At 40.0% G+C, this 20680-nt stretch overlaps 2 protein-coding genes across 13 annotated transcripts in view; one reads left to right on the top strand and one right to left on the bottom strand.

Moving 5' to 3' along the window:
• The window catches only part of pcbp3 (poly(rC) binding protein 3), a 45712-nt gene extending 34406 nt beyond the window's left edge, over window positions 1–11306 (bottom strand). For 2 of the 9 annotated variants that reach the window (XM_072700439.1, XM_072700441.1), the window contains exons 1-2: window positions 11097–11306; window positions 8737–8791 (exon numbers count right to left, since the gene is read on the bottom strand). The gene's annotated coding sequence lies outside the window, so the exon portion shown is untranslated. Of the gene's footprint in view, window positions 1–8736; window positions 10116–11096 lie in introns of those variants that run through there. The other 7 variants (XM_072700440.1, XM_072700442.1, XM_072700443.1 and 4 more) reach the window with 6 other exon arrangements.
• Window positions 11307–11392: 86 nt separating this feature from the next.
• Window positions 11393–20222, top strand: slc19a1 (solute carrier family 19 member 1). 4 transcript variants are annotated; one of them, XM_023801811.2, is made up of 7 exons: window positions 11393–11704; window positions 12216–12253; window positions 12453–12717; window positions 15575–16328; window positions 16976–17168; window positions 17621–17762; window positions 18000–20222. In XM_023801811.2, exons 3-7 carry the CDS (start codon window positions 12490–12492, stop codon window positions 18198–18200), a joined length of 1518 nt encoding a protein of 505 aa, XP_023657579.2. In that variant the 5' UTR covers window positions 11393–11704; window positions 12216–12253; window positions 12453–12489; the 3' UTR covers window positions 18201–20222. The 4 variants fall into 4 exon arrangements, with proteins under 4 accessions (XP_023657579.2, XP_023657578.2, XP_023657580.2 ...); XM_023801810.2 differs by having other exon boundaries at window positions 12216–12265; XM_023801812.2 differs by lacking the exon at window positions 12216–12253.
• Window positions 20223–20680: the final 458 nt, after the last annotated feature.

The following is a 20680-nucleotide window of genomic DNA, read 5'->3' as shown; positions in this document are numbered from 1 at the left end:
TTGATAATGGATTAAAATGCTGAAAAGAAAACTGACCAGTGTTTGCCAACAGCATTACAAGGTGGGCTGCTATATCTCTAGGAAAACTAAATAATAATAATAATAATAATGGAGTAAAACAAAAGCTTTAATTTATTATATTCCAATGACTTTAAAAGGTTTTATTTGGAATATACCTGCTTCTTCACTAAAACGAGTCAGCATGGGCTTCTAGATACTTTTCACCAAACCACATATTTTGTACAACAATACATTTATTATACATAGAAATTTAAATCCTTTTTTGATTAAATAATGAATTTGCTGACTAAAATAGCTACCTTTAAACCATGGTCTAGGGGTATTTTGTGTTTTGTTAAACAATAATATCCCACGAGATTATTGATACTATTTTCAGGTTACAACATTGTATGGCCTTTCATTTATTTTAGGCTCATTTTAAGTGAATTGTACATTCAGACTCCTGGACCAATCATAGTATCAATAATAAACAGGACTCTTTAGCTGGTCTGTTTTGAAATGTAACGAGTTTTGAGCATGTACTCCTGGTTTTTACAAAAATCCTACATAATGCAATTGCAGCTTCAGCAACCTGGAAATCAGAGCAGAAAAAAATGGATCACAACAGAACAAAAGTCCATACACTTTCTCTATACAGGAAATTCTTATTCTGTAGGCAAGTAAAATGCAACATAATTTATGGTATTATAAATTTGTGATCTTCTCTGCAATGTTGTACATTTTTGTACTTTAGAAATATAAATTGTGCTTTATTATGCATGAACTTATCATTGCATACCCATTCGTTGGTTACTGATAAATTGTGGAATAAATGAATTCTGGAAAGACATTAACCGTCGGCTGAACCTAAACTCCTAGCAGGGAAACGTTTTATTTTAAACATATTTCTATATATATAAACTCCATGCACGGTGGCATATTAAAAAGTGAGGTTTTTGTTCATTATTCTGTAGCAGATACCAGGATAACAACATATTGTTTTACGTTTACTTTATGAATTTCGTTTTAGCAAACTTAGTTAATTCACCGTACTGCTGTGAGAGTGGTGTAGCCAGCTATGTCATACATTTTTCATGTCACCTGACCATTGCAGTGCTGCACTGCAGCGCAGCAGCAACATCACATTCACTACTTCCTAATCTCAGCTTCCCACGTGCCACAACAAGCCTGGCGATATTTCTGCATGAGCAAGCAGACAGTCTGCCAGCTCATCACTCTAACCGCTCCCCCCCCCCCCCCCCATGTGCTTACTTGCACCACCTGGAGCAGCAGCAATGCTCTTTGAAGAATAAGCTCCCAATCAAGACTGTACCACTCCCCAGAAGATGGGAGGGCTTTTAGAGCTGGGGAGTGGGCTTAAGCAAAGAAACTGTTGAATTGCCCAGCAAATATTTTCAGAGCCCATGCAACCTGAGCATTAAATAAAATGCACATGATTCAGCACTTAACATATCAGGTGTATAAATTCAGCAGGCCAGACAGCCCTGAAAGACCATGCATATAAAACTATAATGTCCCAAAATGGGGACTTTTATAATTCCATATTAAATGCCCCAGGAGGAACACAATTAGCAGGTGCCACGGTGCCATTACACTTTCCAAGCAGTGAAGTAGCACAGGGATAAAAAAAATATATAAGACCATTGTTGGTGTAGTGCTGACGGGAAACTCCTAGTCGACTTGGACACAAAGATGGAAGATGGAGGGAGGCTAGGATGGAGGGTTATAGACTGAGTTTAGTATTTTTGGCATGAGCGGGTTTTTCCTAATTTAAACCCTTTTCTACATTTTAAATGGTCTAATTAAAGAAATGGTATTCATTGGCAAGAACATTCTATTTTCTTTTTCAATACCAATTACCTAATAAGAATATTATTGCATAAAAATATTACAAATGAATAGTGACCATTCAGCCTATTTTGCTCATCAGGAACTGTGTGGGTGACATCGGGAACTGTGAGGGTGACATCGGGAACTGTGAGAGTGCTCATAAATCTGTATTACTGGCGAAGTAGCAATCAGAGTGGATGTTTTGTATTTTGCTTAATGTTCTGTACTTCTCCACCCCCATCCTTCGCTCATTGCTGAAGACTTAAAAATTTACTTCTAACTTAACATGGAATAGCAATCTTTTAAGACCATTATTCTTGCTGCGATTCAATAAAAATAGATCTAATGAAGGATATTGAGCCTGACAGACCAAGATGAGACACAATATTCTAGATGAGGTCATACTGTGTGTACATTGTGCTATTGTGAGATTACAGCAGAACATTTTTGTGTTTAAATTCTCTCTGTCTCTTTCTAATACAGACACACACACACACACACACATATATATACTGAGAGAGAGAGAGAGAGAGAGAGAGAGAGAGGGTATCTAGAAAATAGTAGCAATGGGACACATAGGTAAATTATAGATATGTTGTTTTTTACTGCTTCTGCTTTGGTATCTCTGTACTGTACATACCTTCTTAAAGTGGGCTACTATTTTCCTGTCCACCCCCCCCCCCCCCACTTGAAGTTTACATTTCTATTTCCCAACTGACTTACTCTTCACTCTTTGTTGAATGTCATCTAATAAATTTCTACCTATTTCGTCATTTTATCAATGTCTCTTTGTGCAGCCTCTGCTGCACTTTCTGGTTGCGTGACTTCCCCTAACTTTTAGCAACTTTGTTAAATAAGTGTGAGCCGTTAGTTAAATACGTCTGTGTCGTTTACATGGATTAGAGTGTCTTGAGTAGGCCTATGTGTACTGAAGCACATAAAACTACCTCAAATTCTTGTGCAAGTGTGCTTTTGTCTGTATATATTGCTGTGAACTGATATCGCTACAGTTATGATTAACTCAAACGCGCAAATGCGCTAATGCACGATTTAAACTGACGTGTATTAGCTTTTGAAATAAATGTCGGAAATGAGATATGCATAACGCATCTAGCACTGCTCCTGACATGCTAACTCAAAGACGGAAAGCTCCTCTCGTCCTTATTAAGTGATGACATTAAAACACTTTGATCGTTGAGAATCTTCAAAGTCTTAATCCCACAAAAGACCTTTTAGAAATTTCAAAGGCGCATCCAGGATATGAATATCAGTCTCCTTCTCCTGCTATACCTACTGTAGCCGCTTAGGCCTCTGAACAATGGAGAAGGTGGTATGATTTCCATAAAACCTTCAGGAGGAAATCCAACACTGGGAGATGAGACGTTTCAGTTCTCCCCCTGGGAAATGTATCATGTTTAAAAATAGAGATTAATATAAATAATATTATATATTTAATTCATGCAAAGTAAATGAAATGTATATTTAATCATTTATATAAAAGTGCATGTTTAGTATAGTATACATACCATATATTATAAATATAAAGCATATATTTTATTTATATAAAGCGTGTATATATATATATATATATATATATATATATATATATATATATATATATGTATGTGTGTGTGTGTATACCTGTATATATGTGTTTTATATCAGAGACAATTTCATTGCAGATTTTTAGATTTTCATGGTCTAAATGCCTTGATTTCATAAAGCAAATTCAGGTCTAGAACGTGCAAATCCAGACCAAGATTTTGTTTCAACCAACCAACTGAGCATAAAGAGTCATAGTCATAGAGTATTCAACTGGTTGGCTGAAACTAAATCTTGGTCTGGATTTGTACTTTCTGGACCTGAAATCTCCACCTCTGCACAATATAAGCAATCCACAGACAATACTGCATATTTGAAGAAAGGAGGAAAACAAAGCTGCCCAAACACATGGAGGATTTGAAAACATAATCCTGGAGATACAAAACAAAAGTTTTGTGCACTGAGCCACTGTTTCTCCCTTTGGGAAGAGCCAAGAGGGACAGGTCATGTAGAGAATGATTATATAGCAAAATAAATTCAATGCAAATAATAGGATTATAACAGTGGTTTGCAATTTGTTTTTTGTGGCAACAGAAATAAATAATAGATACATTCTTCTGTTACCCACTGATGATTTTGAAATACATATAATACTTAAATAGATTATTTATTGCCATTACCCTACAGTCAGTGCACAGGCTTAGGAAATTCTAATACACAAATTGTTAGAAGCAAGCATTTTCATCTAGAGCAGTCACATCTAAGAGCTAGAGGAAAATGCAAATGAGGCAAATGATGAAACTACTCAGACAGACACCTGTGTTGAAAGTTCAAATTGGTGATGGAAACACCTGTAAAGCGAAACTGAAAAAGCAGCATGGACTCTTCAGACAAACATGTCTCCTTGTCACGTGGTCCATGTGATGGGGCAATCTGCTTATGAATGAGGGAGCAGAGCGACAGAATGTACTGCACTGCCAAAACAGCCAAATTCAAGCCAATAAGAAGATGAAGAAGAAAAGATATAATCCAGTCCCCACCACAAGTAATACAACTATTATAATAATAAAATGGAGCTTGCAGAACTTCAGACTTTCTCCTTATACACTTGTCATTGTGGGTTTAAGATGTGCATTTAACATGGGTGAATGTGTCCTACAATTGCTGACGGATTCACACGTATTACGTCACAATACAACACGCTCCCTCACTGCAGGGAAGGCGAACGCACGCACCCGACCAGAGCATATGCAGTGACGACACTCCATGGATTAAGTCTAAATAAAGCTTCCGCTGACTATGAGTCACACTGCCACAGATCTGAGAGCGGAGAAACAACAGGTGTCCTGTCTTAGCCCTGTCTCTGAGCTACCGGTGTAATTTGGCACTTTCGCTTTGTGAATGAAAATGCTTGTCTGCATTTGTTTGTGTTGAAGTTGTTCTTGCATGAGAGCCATGGCCCTCCCATAGAGGCTTGAATAATCAATGTTCAAGTTGCTCGTTCAGCCAAAATGCTTACCACATACAACATAGTCTGATATCCCTTTCAATGACAAATTCTCATATCCAGTGACCATACCAAATATTGCCCATAAGACACGTATAATGCAGTCTACTGTACTTACGAAATATCAGCAAAGACGATGCATGGCTTTGCCTGAGGCCTACAAAGGTTACAGCTTTGTCATGTAAACAAACAAGTACGTCCTTAAAATAGAAACCAACTACCCTGGCAGGTCCCCATCTCTAGTAACAATCACTACTGCTAAAAGGCTTTTAACTACAACTAAAATTGTCTCGTGGAGGTCATATGACAGGAACGCCCCCCGGCATATTGTCAAACATAACTACACAGTTAGAGATGGAAGACATGACAAGGGCCTCGTGTTAAAGACAGTGTCACTAAACCCTGACACACTCCACTGCACTGTGCCCTAGATCTCAATTGTCCCTCCATTTCTCTAGATTGCGTCTGATATCATGGCCCATCGGCGGGTTAAATTACAGCCCCCACGGCGAGTGCTTTCCAAGACAAAGACTTGCAGATTTCGCTGGCCGTAATTCTTTCCAACCCCGTCTTGAAAAAGGTGCAGCTTTCAATTTCAGCCTGCTGGACTGCTTTACGTTCTCCTTATGAATTATGACATAGGAAGGAGGCTTTTTCTCGCACATGCTTTACAGTGGGCACCTGCTTTCCAATCAGGCCAAGACAAAATATACTGAGCAATCTCCTAGTCAATAGCTGGCCCTGCAGTGTATGCGATGTAAAGAGGGAAAAGTGAGTTACTGACTGCAAGCGTAAAAGCCCTCTGAAATGGAGGGGGAGGGGGCAGGGCATTGGGATGGGTGTTATGTGTCCAACAAACAAGACAGGAAAAGACTACAGCGCATGCAAGGACTGAAACTAGGAAATAATCCCTCTGAGTAAGTGGTTGGTAAGAGGAAATGTAGCTGGAAGTTAAAAAAAAAAGTAATAGCTTTTCCTTAAGACTTCATGTACTAATACGGCACTGATGAATATCTAAAGCTGCTGAAAAAAGAAGCAACCATATTAATCTGAAGCATTTTTGCAGATTTAAGTCTCTCTGTTCGACATTTCCAATTTATCAACTCTATTTTTGCACATATGCACTTAAGAACCTGTCCACAATATATTATATGCTCAATTTGTATGATACATCCATTTATGTGAGTGTTTTTTTCTTTGTTACTGATACGCAGTATCCCTTATTTTTTCAGGAGTTTGTTAGTTAGTGTTTCCTATTAATAAACGATACAGACAAACCTTGCTGGAGAGCCACAGGGGGAACCTTCAGGATAAGCTCTCCGAACGGCCAATTATAGTAATCAAATGGGAAGATTGTAGAACGGCATCCAAACATTAGAACTTTTTAGGGAATTATCACAAAATATGTTTTCTTTGCAAATCACATTTTCAATGATGTTCATTTGAAAAAGGGCAGAAAAGGGCTGAGGTGTGAACCTGGAGCACCCCAGGAAGCCCACCCCAGGAAGCAAGCACAGAACATGAGGCAGGGGACACCCTGGAAGAGATGCCAGTCAACCCTAACAGTTATGTCACTATTGTCTGTGACAAGATAAACATATGCGCTTATCACAATTATTTATGATCTTTGTTTCTCTGAGATTAATTCATTGTTGCATGTTGTCTGTCTTGGAATTTGATTAACTTTAGGGTAACTGTATTATATTTTATTTATCAGTCCAATCATTTTCTGTACCTGATACTCATATTTAGGGTCAGAGGGGTCCCAAATGTTACAGGTACAGGGCAGGAAATATTATAGGACGGGGCACCAACCAATCGCAGGGCACACACACACACACCTTCATACCTACAGACAATCTGGCTGCTCCACTTCACTTTAGCACAGTTGTGGAAGGGGGGGGGGGGATTGAAGAACCCGGAGTAAACCCCATGATAACACGGGAGAACATGTAGTCCCAGGGGTGTGAGGTAACAGTGCTAACCACTGCGCCACCATGATGCCCCAGCATATTTCATTTAATTGCGGACCAAGATCCCATCCTGGGTGTCCCTTACCTTGTGTCCTGTGCCTCCTGAGATAGGCTTCAGGTCCACTGTGAACCTGCCCCGTATAAACGTTATGAAAAACGGATGGATGGATGAATGGATGCATTCCATTCATTATTATGTGCATTTTGATTGACTAATTATGAACCAGCCTATTGTTATTTTATATCATCCATTGTTGCTTATTTATAAATAAATAGTGGCTGTTTCCTGTTCCTAGAGGATTTAATATGACATGATAAACAAACAAATGAATAGATAGATAGATAGATAGATAGATAGATAGATGAGAAAAAGCAAGTTTACTTTCTTAAGTAGAGGCAATATAGTTGGTTACTAGCTTGTTGACTCATTACCTACAGGTGTGCTCTGGAGAAAATCTCTGTTTATTATTCCACTGAAAGGGGCCATCTCATATGCACAATGGATAAAAAGCTAATTAGGCTGCTGTATTTAATGTACATAATTTGTGCATTAAAAACATTCATTTAAATCCACAATGAGCAACAATCACTGAGCCTCTGGAAAAACAGACAATAGCTGCCAAAGAGATGCTAATTAGCACCTTCTGGATGGGAAAGACAGAACCTGTGTACTTGCTAATAATGAATATTTCTGACTTATACTCAGTGTATTTTAATGAAAATAGTCATTTTCTTTTGATTACTTGTTTGGAATGCAATCAGAATATCTCCACTGAGAAATGAGTACTAAAGACAACACCTGTTATATACCTGAGGTAGATCCTTAACTGTCAGAAAATGCTTAATTAAAGCATGCAGTATGAATATTACATACTCACAATGAATTACAATGACACTGTCAAAAATTATAGTACTCAATAAATTTTGTACTTCAATGTTCATGCTGTGCATCTGCACAGTATGTCCAGTGTATACCATAAAAATAGAACAAGTTGAATCCATTCAGTCAAGCCATATTCACATTCCCATCGCGTGCTATATTGGCTTGTTTACTGAGATCTTGTGATTGCAGATCCATGACTTTAAAAGCCATGTCTCAGTATTGTCTTAACAGCTGTGAGAGTCTACAAATGTCAGAAGGAAAAAAATAGCTCAATTCTGGATTCACACACACTTATATTCGTCAAAACAGATGCCTACATTGTTTCCACCTCACCAATGTCCCTTTGCCAACAATTAACTTCATGACGTCCAGCTGTATAGATACCTGCTTAGCTGATAGTAAGAAGGTCTAAGGTTTCAGTCACACACTGACAATGTTTGAAATATCTAATGAGGACAGTCTTGAGTTAATCTGGTAGTTGTCATTTTTTTGTTCTCGTTGTCATTATCGCTTTTGTGGTGTTGTGTTTTTTAAAACTTAGCGTTTACACCTTGAGGAACATAAAGAAGACAATCATAAGAAGTCTGGACCTAACAGAAAACTATATTGTACTCACATAAACCATCACTATCATTTTACAACTCTCTGTAATTCGTAACAAATTAACCTTGCACCAATATGAAAGACCTTCCATGTCTCACTATAGGCTTATGATACAAAGTTGGACTGCATACTGTGCAAATCCTAAAAACAAAGAATACACTGAGCGAGTATTTGGGAAAGAAAAAAGGTGACTTTGTCTCATTATAATCTACCATTTTTTCCAGCAAGCCTCCCTCTGAGAGGTGCTGCTAGAGGGAGGACTTGAAAGAGAGAGGGGACGAGGAGGAATGGGAAAGCGTTTTGTAACAAGAAAGAAGATACTGAAGATCCTGGCTTTCCTGCAGTGATGTAGCCTGATATAGGAAGGAAAGTCTTACCTGTCAAGCTGACTGGGTTGGCAGGACAAATGAGGAGAGTGAAAAGGACTGGAGGCTGAAGGTGCACAGAGGTCCAGGTCAGTCCAGTTGGAGATGGGTGGTCCAAAAAGGAAGAAGGAAGGAGTGATAGGGAACAGGGAGAGAGGGAAGCCAGAAGGGGAGGATGAGGCGCTGCTTGCGTCTCTCTCTCTCTTACTATCGTTCTCGCTCTCTCACTCACTCACACATGCACACGCACACACACACAGGCTGTTTTACAGGCAGAAACCAATACCTGCAGTCATTCAGTGGCAGAGAAAGAGTCCTCACTCATGCTGTAGCACAAGGAGGAAAGGGCACAATCTCCTCCCACTGTCCCTCTGAAGCCAATGGTAAGCAGCAAAACGGTGCCACTGGCAACGAATCAGAGGCCAGGCTTGCGATGCCATGCCCCAGCCAATAAGTGTAATAGCTCATATCCAATCGGAATAATTACTCAGGAAGCAGCACGGAGCTTCCCACTGAAGGACAGACAAACCAGTGCACTTAGCCAGTAAGTGTGATTTAAGGTTGCAGTCAACATTAGAGTAATTAGATTCTGAAGCACTTAACCCAACACAATAACCCTGTGAGCTTGACTGAAAAACTAAAATGGGAATCCAAAAAGGGACTTTTATTCTAGCCTACTAGTGAAGTCAATGTATTTCAAATATTTTAAAATTATATAACATAATAGAGCAGTGATAATGTAGTGTAATAAAGGAATGGTCAGGCGAATTGAAACCGTAACCACATTAGAAAACTGTTTTAAAATTTTTTATCCATCCATCCATCCATTTATTTTTAGATTAATAATCTTATTGAGCTCACAGTTTGGTAAATTATTAATGGTACATTTTTAAAATTAGAAAATGATGTCCCAACATGCTGTATTAAGGTAATTAGCTGTAAAACAATTAAACAAGTGTTACCTACAATGAATACTCAGTAACTATTTGCAGAAATTTCTATAGACTTGCCCGATTATTATAAGGTGCGTATTACCTGTGTGTATTGAACTTCCAATTTATTTATTCTCCTTTTATTCTGGAGACACAAGTAGTTTTATACTGCAGAAAGACCAGAGTGTTTCAACCAGGATTATTTAAAGCTTCCCAAATATAGAAATTCGTCACCTTTTCACTAAATACTGTCCTCAGCTGATTTTACACAGCAGCTCACAATCAATCATTATGTCAATACAGGAGTGTATTAAGGGGCCAGCCAACAGCCAACAGGGTAACCTACTGCCAAGGAATTCAGCCATCAGCCTCTATGGGACTGGACAGTGCAGTGCACCCAGCAAAATCCAAAAACAAAGATGACGATTGCATTGCTCACAGGTTAAAAAAAAGTGTTTGACTGTGAAGAAATAAGAAGAAGAACAAGAAAGTCTTGCAACATTATAAAAAAGCAACCTGCTGGGCTTTATCACTTGATGTGTTACACATGAACATCTTTTAAGCTAAAAGGGACAGGCAAATAAAAAATGCAGAAGCATTGGGGAGAGGCTGTCAGGTTGGATAGGAACTGGTGTGGAGAACAGCTGAAGTGTGAAAAGCAGATACTTTGCAAGGTGACCATTACCAACCTGAAAGAGGCAGGTCTGATGAAGGAACTCACTTATAACAGCAATAAATGTAGTTCATGTGGGTATATGAAAAATTAATAAATTTGTTATATTTTTAAAGGCAGTAGGCACGTGCTGAAGCTTTAGCGTTTACTTCATTTCATCTCTGTGCTGAATGCCATTACTCATCCCAATTATGCAATTAATCTAATTAAGCCAAAGGACAGAAACAATCCATAACTACGGCGCCATCGCTTACTTCATACGCACTGATAGTGATGCAGCAGAATGGGAATAAAGACTCACAGGGACAATCCCTGGCTCTCTGGTGGGCTGCTATAGTTAGGGTCCCTCTCATCGAATATTTAAACAGAAGATTACTTATACTATTGGTAGGCTTTGCGATGCAAAACGTAAGGAATGTATAATAGAGTCAAAATTAATCAGAATTATGCAAACGGGTAAAATGTCATACTATAAGAAACTCGCTTAACACAAAGCAATTCTTTGTCAACTGGCAAAACTACACAAAGTTCGTATAGCTGGTGAAAATCATAGACGATTTACGCAACAGTTATCTTTTACTAAATATATCCTTAAACGTGATGTCCAGGTTAATATTACTAAGTTACTGTGTAGATACCGTGTAATACTTAAAAGTAAATATTCACAGTGATAAAAAGTGAAAATACATTTTACGTTAGTTAGAAAGATGCAAATCAGAAGCGCTTAATATAGAAATATTTATCAGAAATGCGGTGTAAATACATACACAGACACATTCGTTCATTTTCTACACTGCTTGTCCTACACAGGATCGCGTGGCAGGCACGTGCAGAGTGGGGGTTGGCTGAGGGTGCCTGAGCAACTGCCCATTTTGCCCGACCGACTAAGTGTCCCCCCCCCCCCACCACATTGAATTCCTAAGTGCCCTTTTTTGATCAGCTACAAGCACGCTTAATTTACCGAGGGGACGCTGCCCCGGTCGGTACAATTTACCCGTGGGTCCGGAGCTTATCCCGGAAGCAATGTGCGCAAGGCAGGGATAAGCCATCTTAGGGGTCTTTAATATATCAGAAAATCTATTTTATAAACATTTTTGACCATGATAAGCAGTTAGAAGGTGGATGGATGGTTGGATGGATGGATATTTCTCCCTATTGTAGTTCGATGTGTCCTTCACGCTAGACGGAGCTGTAGTCCAGCAGACAGCGCGTTTGCAGCGCGTGCTTAGCGCTTCCGAGCGGTGCACTGTGGGCTTTGCAGTTTTCGGAAGCGTGTACTTAAGTATGACAGCTCGAAAGCAATCGTCTGAGGACCTTTCCGGGGAGCTACATGACAAATTGCTCAGCTACTGAAAAAAAGCAACGAAGTAATAAGGTAACAATCAACTACAGAAACCCGTAATGGCATCGTCACTTTCAGTAGTCCAGAATATAGCTTCAGGTTTTTCTGTATTATCAGCGGTATATACATGCAAATAAGTAACTTATTCTTGCTACTAAGAATTCTTATTCATAGCGTTCATAGATATAAATGAAAAATCATTTATATCTGTTTAGCCAAGGTCATGGCTACCGGACTGTATCGCTTCATTGAATTCAGCAGCTCGATTTTTTTAATGGTCGTGATTTACTATATCGGTATGATTATACTCGCTAACCTTAATAAAAGGCTACATGTGTACATTGGGTAGTGTTTACTTAATGCCTCAATTGGGCTTGTCAGCAAAATATCGATGATGCAACTGATTTTTAAAAATTATTATTTTGCTCCTGTTCCTGGAAACATTATTTATATAAATTGCCTAACCACATCAAAATAACTTGATTAGACTGAAGTATTTTTTTCGTGTCTGTCTCTGATACCCAACTATAAACGCACATTAAAGACCCCAAGGACCAAGTACAAGAAGTGAAACCGGAGGATGTAAGAATGCCAGTAAATAGCCATTTCAATCTTTTTTTCTTTAATGTCATACATATTTCCCAAATTATGGGTGCAACTTTTTGGATGAACTTAAAATGAGTGTATGGCAAGCTTATTTGTATGGCAGTGCCAAAACAACTGATCTATTGTGTCTCCTTGTGTTTCTGGATTTAATGCTGAAATGAATTTCCCACGGCAGACACTGGCTTCGGTGCTACGGAGCAGTTCAAGGGGACATGGTTAACACGGGGGTAGGCGGGGGGGACACGGAGGAGACTCACCGAGACCCCAGCGATCACTACCGAGAGCATGGCTCCACAGCGGCGCCGGCCAAGGCGCCCCACAGGCAGATGTGGTCGGTCGTCTTCCTCTGCTTCTATGGCTTCATCGTCCAGCTGAAACCTGGAGAACCTTTCATCACACCTCTGCTGCTCAGCCCAGAGAAGAACTTCACAAGAGAGCAGGTCAGCCACTCTTTACAAAGGTGGAAATGGGGGGCATGCCAGTCTTCAGGAGAGGATCATGAAAACACTGTGATATTAAAAAAGTTTCAATATTGACAATGTATATTTAGCCATAAATTTGACATTCTCGGTAGTTCATACACTTAATCTCCCTTTTACTGTTATGATGAACAGGATTGTAACTCGGTGTGAGCTCATGCACATAGAGTCAGGCTGTCTGTACACACATTGCTGTATCTCCTTTGTGTGGATCAGTTCATTAAAATCATCTAGGAAAAGTATATGTAGAGCCATCTGCAAAGATGTCAAACCAATGTCTTAGCAACACAACCATGTTGCCATTAAATGAGGACTGTGCACTGTTTAAAGCAAGTTCTTTACTTCGGAGATTGAATTCATCTGACAAACCCAGCCTTGCTGCACTTTAAAGTCCCTTCTCTGTCGATACATACTAGTGTCTGGTTCATACCAGTTATTAATTTGACTGAAATTGCATGTGTGGATACAGATCTGGACAGTGCTGTGTATTACCATTATAATCAAGTATGTAGATCATAACATTTTATTTAGCACACTCCTTTATTCAAAGTGACATGTAACTCAGAAAGCAGGGGTCAGGCAGTTTGTGCAGCATTTGTGGAGGTTAAAGGCCTTGCTCTAGGGCCCAATGGTGACATCACTCTGCTGACCCAAGAATTTGAACTGGTGACATTCCAATCAAGGGCACAGCGTTCTAACCTGCTGAGCCTCACAGCGTCCCCCTGTGTGGATACTCCTACAATCAGTGAGATGTGCTTGTCTGAGCTGTTACCATCTACTGCAACAAATGCCAAAGGTCATTTCCACACAACTATCGCTGTTCCACTTAACTGGTTTACTGTGCCACAGATGCTAGGAGGAGTGGACTTTAAACCCAAGCATTCTGATTAATGAGTAGTAGCTTCATGTTTTCACTCTGTCAGTACGGTGGATATTGGTTCAGTCGGGAGTGCCGCAAAAATATTTGAGCCCTGTGAAAGCATGACAATTTTTTAGGGCCCCTGTCACTAAGGGGCCCCCAGAATCATCCTAACTTCCCCCCTTTATCGGGCCCCTGGGTTCAGGATGAGCGCTAAGCGAATGCCCCAGTAAAGTAGATTCCCGTTCGTTAGAGACAAACCTTCCACTTGTTTTATAACAAGTTTTAAAGCTGGAAAGAGCCAGTACAGTAATGAGGGAATGTTTTGTGAAATGTCAGTTTAATAAACTCCTGCTGTTTACTTAGCAGCTGACTGCTGTGAGGGATTTAATGGGCTCCCTGCTTTGACTGTGTTGCTCCTGCTGGAGGGATTGAAATGTGTTGAATAGGACTTAAGTTCAAATTCGCTGCAGTTGGGTTTCTGCCGGTCTTCTCTTGTTCACATGAAGAACGTTGGCCACAAAATGAGTCTCTGACCCGAGATTCTCTGTGTTTTTTACTATAATTATGAATTTATAGTAGATACAGAGTGGTGTAACTGATGAGATTTGGGAACTTGATTGTATATGTTTTGCCTTAGGTATACCTTGGTTTGCCACTTACAGTAGTTATGAATGATGAAATTTTGTTTTTTTTTTCTCGGTAATCTTGGTATACATTAAGTAAAGACTGATTGGGAGTTTCATGCAATCACGGGAACTTCAGATTGAACAGGAATTATCTGAAATCACTCAGTGAAGGTCAGTTGTTTAGATTTGCCAGTCCTGTTATTTATGCTGCTTGACTAAATGGCTAGAAAAAACAGTTTTATCGAGGGGGGGAAGCTAAAGGAATTTGGTCAGCGTTGTCGTTACAGAGGAGACCAAGACACAAGAGGAGATTTCGCAGAGCCCATTTTAATAAACTTGACCATATTAAGGGTGACGCAGTGTGTACTGTACATGATACATCAACGGTGTTTTACAGTGTATCTCCAAATGACACAGTTACTGAGCTTCTTTTTAAACCTCTTGCTGTGTTTGTCGTCTTCTGTGGGTGTGCGCTCTTCCCCTTCTCAGCCATTTCTTTTTCTGACTGTGTCCTTCAACTTTTCCAGCCCAGCAATAATTCTTTTACCACAGGAACAATGCAGGCTTCACTCCCGTGTCTGATCCTCATCCTTCGCATGTTTCATTCCTTTTCTTTTTTTTTTTGGTCACACAAACAGATAAGCGTCTATCTAACATCCAAACTATGTACAGTGATCCCCCGCTATGTCGCAGTTCAGCTTTCACGCCCCCGCTATATCGCAGATTTTTCCCTGACGCATCACAGTTCTCTGTGCTGTGTATACATATATATTACATATTATTATTATTATTATTATGTTACTCATATCCTTAGCCCAACATCCACATATCATATGTTTCATCCACATATCATGTGGTTACAAAGTGTATTTTAATAAATTTACATGTGTTTAAAGCATGTTGGGGTGGGGGGTGGTGGTATTTTAAGGCTTAAACTATACAAAATGTTTATTTATATGGTCTGTCTATATCACGGATTTTCACCTATCGCTGATGGGTCTGAAACGCAACTTCCATGATGGGCGGGGGACCTCTGTAACCTCAGTTCCTTCTAAGTCTGGGAGCCTTTCTCCTTGCCCTTGCAGAAACCCTTTTACCACCGTCTTGCTTTGTCTGTTACAATGTATCAGAAGAATTTGAAAAAATGCTGTTATGGCAACCACCCCAGTAACATTAGACTTATTTGGTTTGGCTTTTATATTTGTGGCCTTAACATTCATTCTCAAGTAATTCACATCGTCACTCATTAAAGCTTTGAGTCTCAGGTATGCATGGCATGAACGTCTGAAGGATTTTGACGCGTGTTCTCCTTCTCTTCCCTGCCACACAGGTGACTAATGAGATCAGTCCGGTTTTGTCCTACTCCTACATGGCGGTGCTGGTTCCCGTCTTCCTGCTGACGGACTTCTTGCGCTACAAGCCCCTGCTGGTGCTGCAGAGCCTCAGCCATGTTGCTATCTGGCTGCTGCTGCTTCACGGCACCACGCTGCTGCAGATGCAGTTCATGGAGTTCTTCTACGGCATCACCATGGCAACGCGCGTGGCCTACTCCTCCTACATCTTCTCCCTGGTGGCTCCGGTGCTCTATCAGCGCGTGGCCAGCTACTCACGCTCCTCCGTGCTGATGGGCGTCTTCGTCAGCTCGGTGCTGGGCCAGCTGTGCCTCTCGTTGGGTGGCGTCTCTTATGCCATGCTCAGCACTATCTCGCTGGGCTTTGTCAGCCTGGGTCTCTTGCTTTCTCTCTGCCTGCCGTGGCCAAAACGCAGTCTGTTCTTCAACCGGAGGCAGGATGAGAGGGCCGAGGCCGCCCAATGTGAGCTCGTCAAGATGGATCCCAGTGGGTTTCCTTCCTCAACCGTCACCTCCTCCTGGCGGAGCTCCCTGTTTCTCCAGATGGTGAAGGAGCTGAGGAATGTGGTGCGGATGCCTAACCTCCGCCTCTGGAGCCTGTGGTGGGTGTTTAACTCTGCTGGATACTACCTGGTCCTCTTTTACGTGCACATCCTGTGGAACAAAGTGTACCCCTCCACTGAGAACAAGCACGTGTACAATGGGGGAGTGGAGGCAGCCTCTACTTTGCTTGGTAAGCATTCTTTTTTTGTAGAGTAACTATGTAAGGGTTGCTTTAGCTAAGGCATCACCACATTTTTGGCAAGCATGGTGGCACAGTAATTAGCACTGTTATCTCACACCTCTGGGGACCGAGGTTCAAGTCTCCATGCCAGTCATAAGTGTGTGGAGTTTGCATGTTCTCCCCGTGTCATCGTGGGGTTTTCCCCAGGTTCTCTGGTTTCCCCCCATAGTCAAAAACCATGCTAAGCTGAACTGGAGTTGTCCAATTGTCTGTAAGTGTGAATGGTGTGTGTGCCTTGTAATGGTTTGGTGTGCCATCCTGGGTTATTCCCTGCCTTGTGTATGTAGCTTCCGGGACAGGCTCCGGAACCCTGCATCCCTCTATAGGACAAGTGTTTATAGAAAATGGATGAATCAACAAATTATGATTTGATGATATGATTTATTATATGATGTATGAAATTATGGTTATATTATGATCTTTTAGATGTCTGTAATATTCAGTTTACAGCAAATATCTTGAGTTATTATGCGCCTTGTTGAAAGTTGGGGATCTACGTTAATTCACAATGCATGGTGCCTGTGATGTTAACATGTACGCATAATAGGTCACATTGCTAGTTGCAATTGCAGAGCGAGTATTTTGCTTGTACCCAGGTGCCATCACTTCCTTTGCTGCTGGCTTTGTGAAGATCCGGTGGAACCTGTGGTCAGAGCTGATGATCGGTGTCATCACTGCCCTACAGGCTGGCTTGCTGCTTCTCATGGGTACCACTGACAGCATTTGGGTCTGCTATGTGTCCTACACCCTCTTCAAGGGACTCTATCAGTTCCTGGTGCCTATTGCCACGTGAGTCTCACTTGGCCTCTCGGAATAAAGGAGGTTTAAATGTAAACTCTTGCTCGGGGCCTTTTAAACAGCTTGCGGTTCTTTAGACTTGCCTGTTTATTTCTCTTGTTATGAAACAGATTGCTGGTGCCAGTAATACTACTACTACTACTGTACTACTACTGTACTACTACTACTACTACTACTACTACTGTACTACTACTACTACTACTACTAATAATAACAATAATAATAATCATTTTTATCTATCCATTCATCCATCCATATGCTTTAAATTCATAATAAGCAAATACATTTAGTAAAATGCCAATAATTAAGACAAAAATAAAACAAATAGGAATACAATATATAATATAAAAATTAAACTGAATAAAAAGGTAAAAAGACATAAAATCGTAATCTAATAAATATCATTAAAAGCACTTTTTTTCACAGTGATTTTTCCCCCTCAGTTTCCAGATAGCCTCATCTCTCACGAAAGAGCTGTGTGCCTTGGTGTTTGGTGTGAACACCTTCCTCGGGACCATTCTGAAGACCATCATCACCATCATCGTAGTAGACAAGAGGGGACTGGGACTGTCTGTGCATTCCCAGGTGAGGCCCTTCCCTCCTCACCTCATTCCAGCCAAGCATCACTAAACATTCTCCTACTTAGATGCGCTAATTAAAATCACTGACAAGTTTAATGGAATCACAGCAGCTAATTAATAGCTGTTGCCAAAATAATTAATAAGCCTTGCATGTGTCATTAACATAAATCAACTGTTAGAAGCGGTTCTAGTTGTTTGCACAGTTTTACGCTAAATCAGAGGTTTTCGTTTTTTCTTGCAGTTTTCACTTTACTTTTTCTACTTCGCTGTGCTGACCGTCATCTATCTGGGCTCTGCGGCTACCGTCTTGATCAGACATTGTCGTGTGCGGAGTGGGAATGCGACCTCCACGGAGACACCAGCCAAAGAACTTTGCCCTTTAGGGACATGTGGCAGTGAACCAGATCAGCACCCGGTCAATGGGGTTAGTGTAAAGCGATGATAATTAGTCTGTATACATATAACGTTTAAATTGACCTTTTTATAAGATTAGTTTTTTATTATACTAATATTTAAAAGCACTTTTCAAATTCTTCTATGTGAATGATCAGCACACATACTGTAATAGTGCATGAATCCTCAGATATAATACTGTTGCATTATATTTGTAATATTTCATCCTTGTACTGTTTGGTAACATATTAGATATGTCAAAATGTAAAACTGTTAACATGATTTTTCTTTTAAATTTAAATCAATTTATATTGTACCTATTTTACCACAACCCCACCCCCCCCACCAAAAAAAAACCCAAAAATACAGGCACATGGACTCATTCCTCATAGTGTGTGATTGTGTGTCCCGCGATGGACTGGGGGTATATGCCCCGCCCTGTGCTCCAGGCTTACTTGGAGTGACTTTGTGCTGTGATTACAGAAAATAGAAAATGTCATACAACCAATATCTAGCAATAATACTAGATAAAGGGAAAATTGCTGTAAAACCCCATTATATGCTGGCATCCTGTCCAGGGTGTAGCCCTGCCTTGTGCCCTGTAATGCCTGGAATATGCTCTAAGCCCCCCCCCCCCCCCCCCCCCCGTAGTACTGACCAGGATAAGCTTTTGGAATGGATGGATAAATAGATGGTGAAAAATCTCAGTGGATTTGGACCAGGGGTCACCAACCTTTTTGAAACCGAGAGCTACAGTACTTCATGGTTACTGAGCCATAAGAAGGGCTACCAGAAGAGACTTTACCTAAACTTATCTAAACTTCATGTATAATATACATGTTTTAAATGGTTTTTTTTTTAGATATTGTCCTTTTCAAGTCTATATAAATGCAAATATGATTAAAGAAGAATAGCAACAGGATAAAATAAAATTTTAGATGCTGATCACTGGTGAGTTGTGCTATTTTTAGAACAGGTCCGCGGGCCTTGGGGGCATCCTGGTGCCCACGGGCACCATGTTGGTGACCCCTGATTTAGACATTTTAATGGGGAAAAACATCAGTATTACTGTTTGAACTTGTTTAGAGTTGTGCAATATTTGAACCACAGTATTGTGAATTGTACTTTGCTCAATTCAGTTAGCTAAGCATATGTACACAGCTGCCCTCTGGTGGAAGCTGATGCTCATTTCAGCTTCTGTGTGACTCTTTTAGAGACGCCCATAACGCTGATAAAATCGTATAATGATTACTGATCTACGGAAATTATTTGTTAGCTAGACACTGTTATGGTCAAAGTCTGAACACAGAATATTTTGTAATGTTTTTTATTTTTATTTTTTTTTCTTCCACACACAAAAGGCAAATGCTACTTACTATGCACAAAGTATACTGGCATGTTTTTAAGCAGTGTTTCACTGTTTATATACATTTTCTCAGCTGCTAAAACTGTGGCCATTTGTTCATTATTCATCTTATTATGAGATGGGTATCATCCATGTCGGTATGAATGAACAGATGTGCAGTGAATCATCTGTAAGTAAGAACATTTGTACAAACTACTGCTGATTTTATATAAATGTATGCTGTTGATGAGAGTCCGGTGTCACTAGTTTAATTTTATAGGAAAAATGTATTTTGTCTTGGATTATGTAATCAATTTTACACATTTCTAAATACTGTGATTTTTGGAGACTTTGTCATAGCTTGGAGTGTCTAGTTCAGTCTGCAGCTTCTGAAGATTTTTGCAATACCTGCCACATAGTTTTTAAATGATGTTCTGAAGATTGATTTCAGTATAACTTGCTGCTCTGTCAGACTGAACTGACCTCAAATTATCACAGATCCTGTTTATCTGCTGTTTCTATCTGTGTCATGAAAATTTTGGCATAGTTTACTGACATTTTCTAAAACATCACTGAACAAGCAGATGCCTTTTTATGCTTTTTATTTTTTGTGTTATAACTATTGATACTACTGTAATCTCGTCTTTAGAGACTTGAAATAGAATTTTGATCTTTTGTGAGAAGACTAAAGTGCAAAGACCCAATAAATAAAGGATGCTTAGATTATATGTGTTTTAGCAGTTTTGTTTTAAAAAAGAAACATCAACTATGGAAAGTTATAAAAGAAAAAATTAATTTATTCAGTGCCTAGGAGAAATACAGCACATATTGGTTACAAAACACACTGGGATCCACAGTTTCTGTACTGGTTCAGCCTGGATACATCAGTAGCACTGAAGGAATCTGTCCCAGACGTGCACTTTTTAAGGGGCAACCACAGGTAAGTCTCTGGCCCTTCAAACACATTCATTTGGAGGATTCCTTAAAATATAGCACCAAGTTCTTGTGTTTTTATACCAAGAAAGGGGGGAAATGTTGTTAATATACATTTAAGAATCCTGAATTTCATGTACCATTTCTCTGCAACAAAAATGTTGCATTACCAGAAAATATGCAGGCGCCTGAAGGAAACTGCAGGTCACGTGACTCGTAAATGCATACCGCAAATGCGGTACGCGGTAGGA

Source organism: Paramormyrops kingsleyae, chromosome 16 (assembly GCF_048594095.1).
Source record: "Paramormyrops kingsleyae isolate MSU_618 chromosome 16, PKINGS_0.4, whole genome shotgun sequence".
Lineage (NCBI taxonomy): Eukaryota > Metazoa > Chordata > Actinopteri > Osteoglossiformes > Mormyridae > Paramormyrops > Paramormyrops kingsleyae.
The sequence above is the reverse complement of the archived record's forward strand: the minus strand, read 5'-3'. Positions and strand labels throughout refer to the sequence as shown.

Bases quoted from the DNA above. Each gene is read 5' to 3' on its own strand.
- slc19a1 (XM_023801812.2), top strand. From the start codon at position 12,490: ATGGTTAACACGGGGGTAGGCGGGGGGGACACGGAGGAGACTCACCGA. The intron at 16,329-16,975 runs GTAAGCATTCTT...GCTTGTACCCAG, and splicing joins GGCAGCCTCTACTTTGCTTG to GTGCCATCACTTCCTTTGCT. The intron at 17,169-17,620 runs GTGAGTCTCACT...TTTCCCCCTCAG, and splicing joins TTCCTGGTGCCTATTGCCAC to TTTCCAGATAGCCTCATCTC.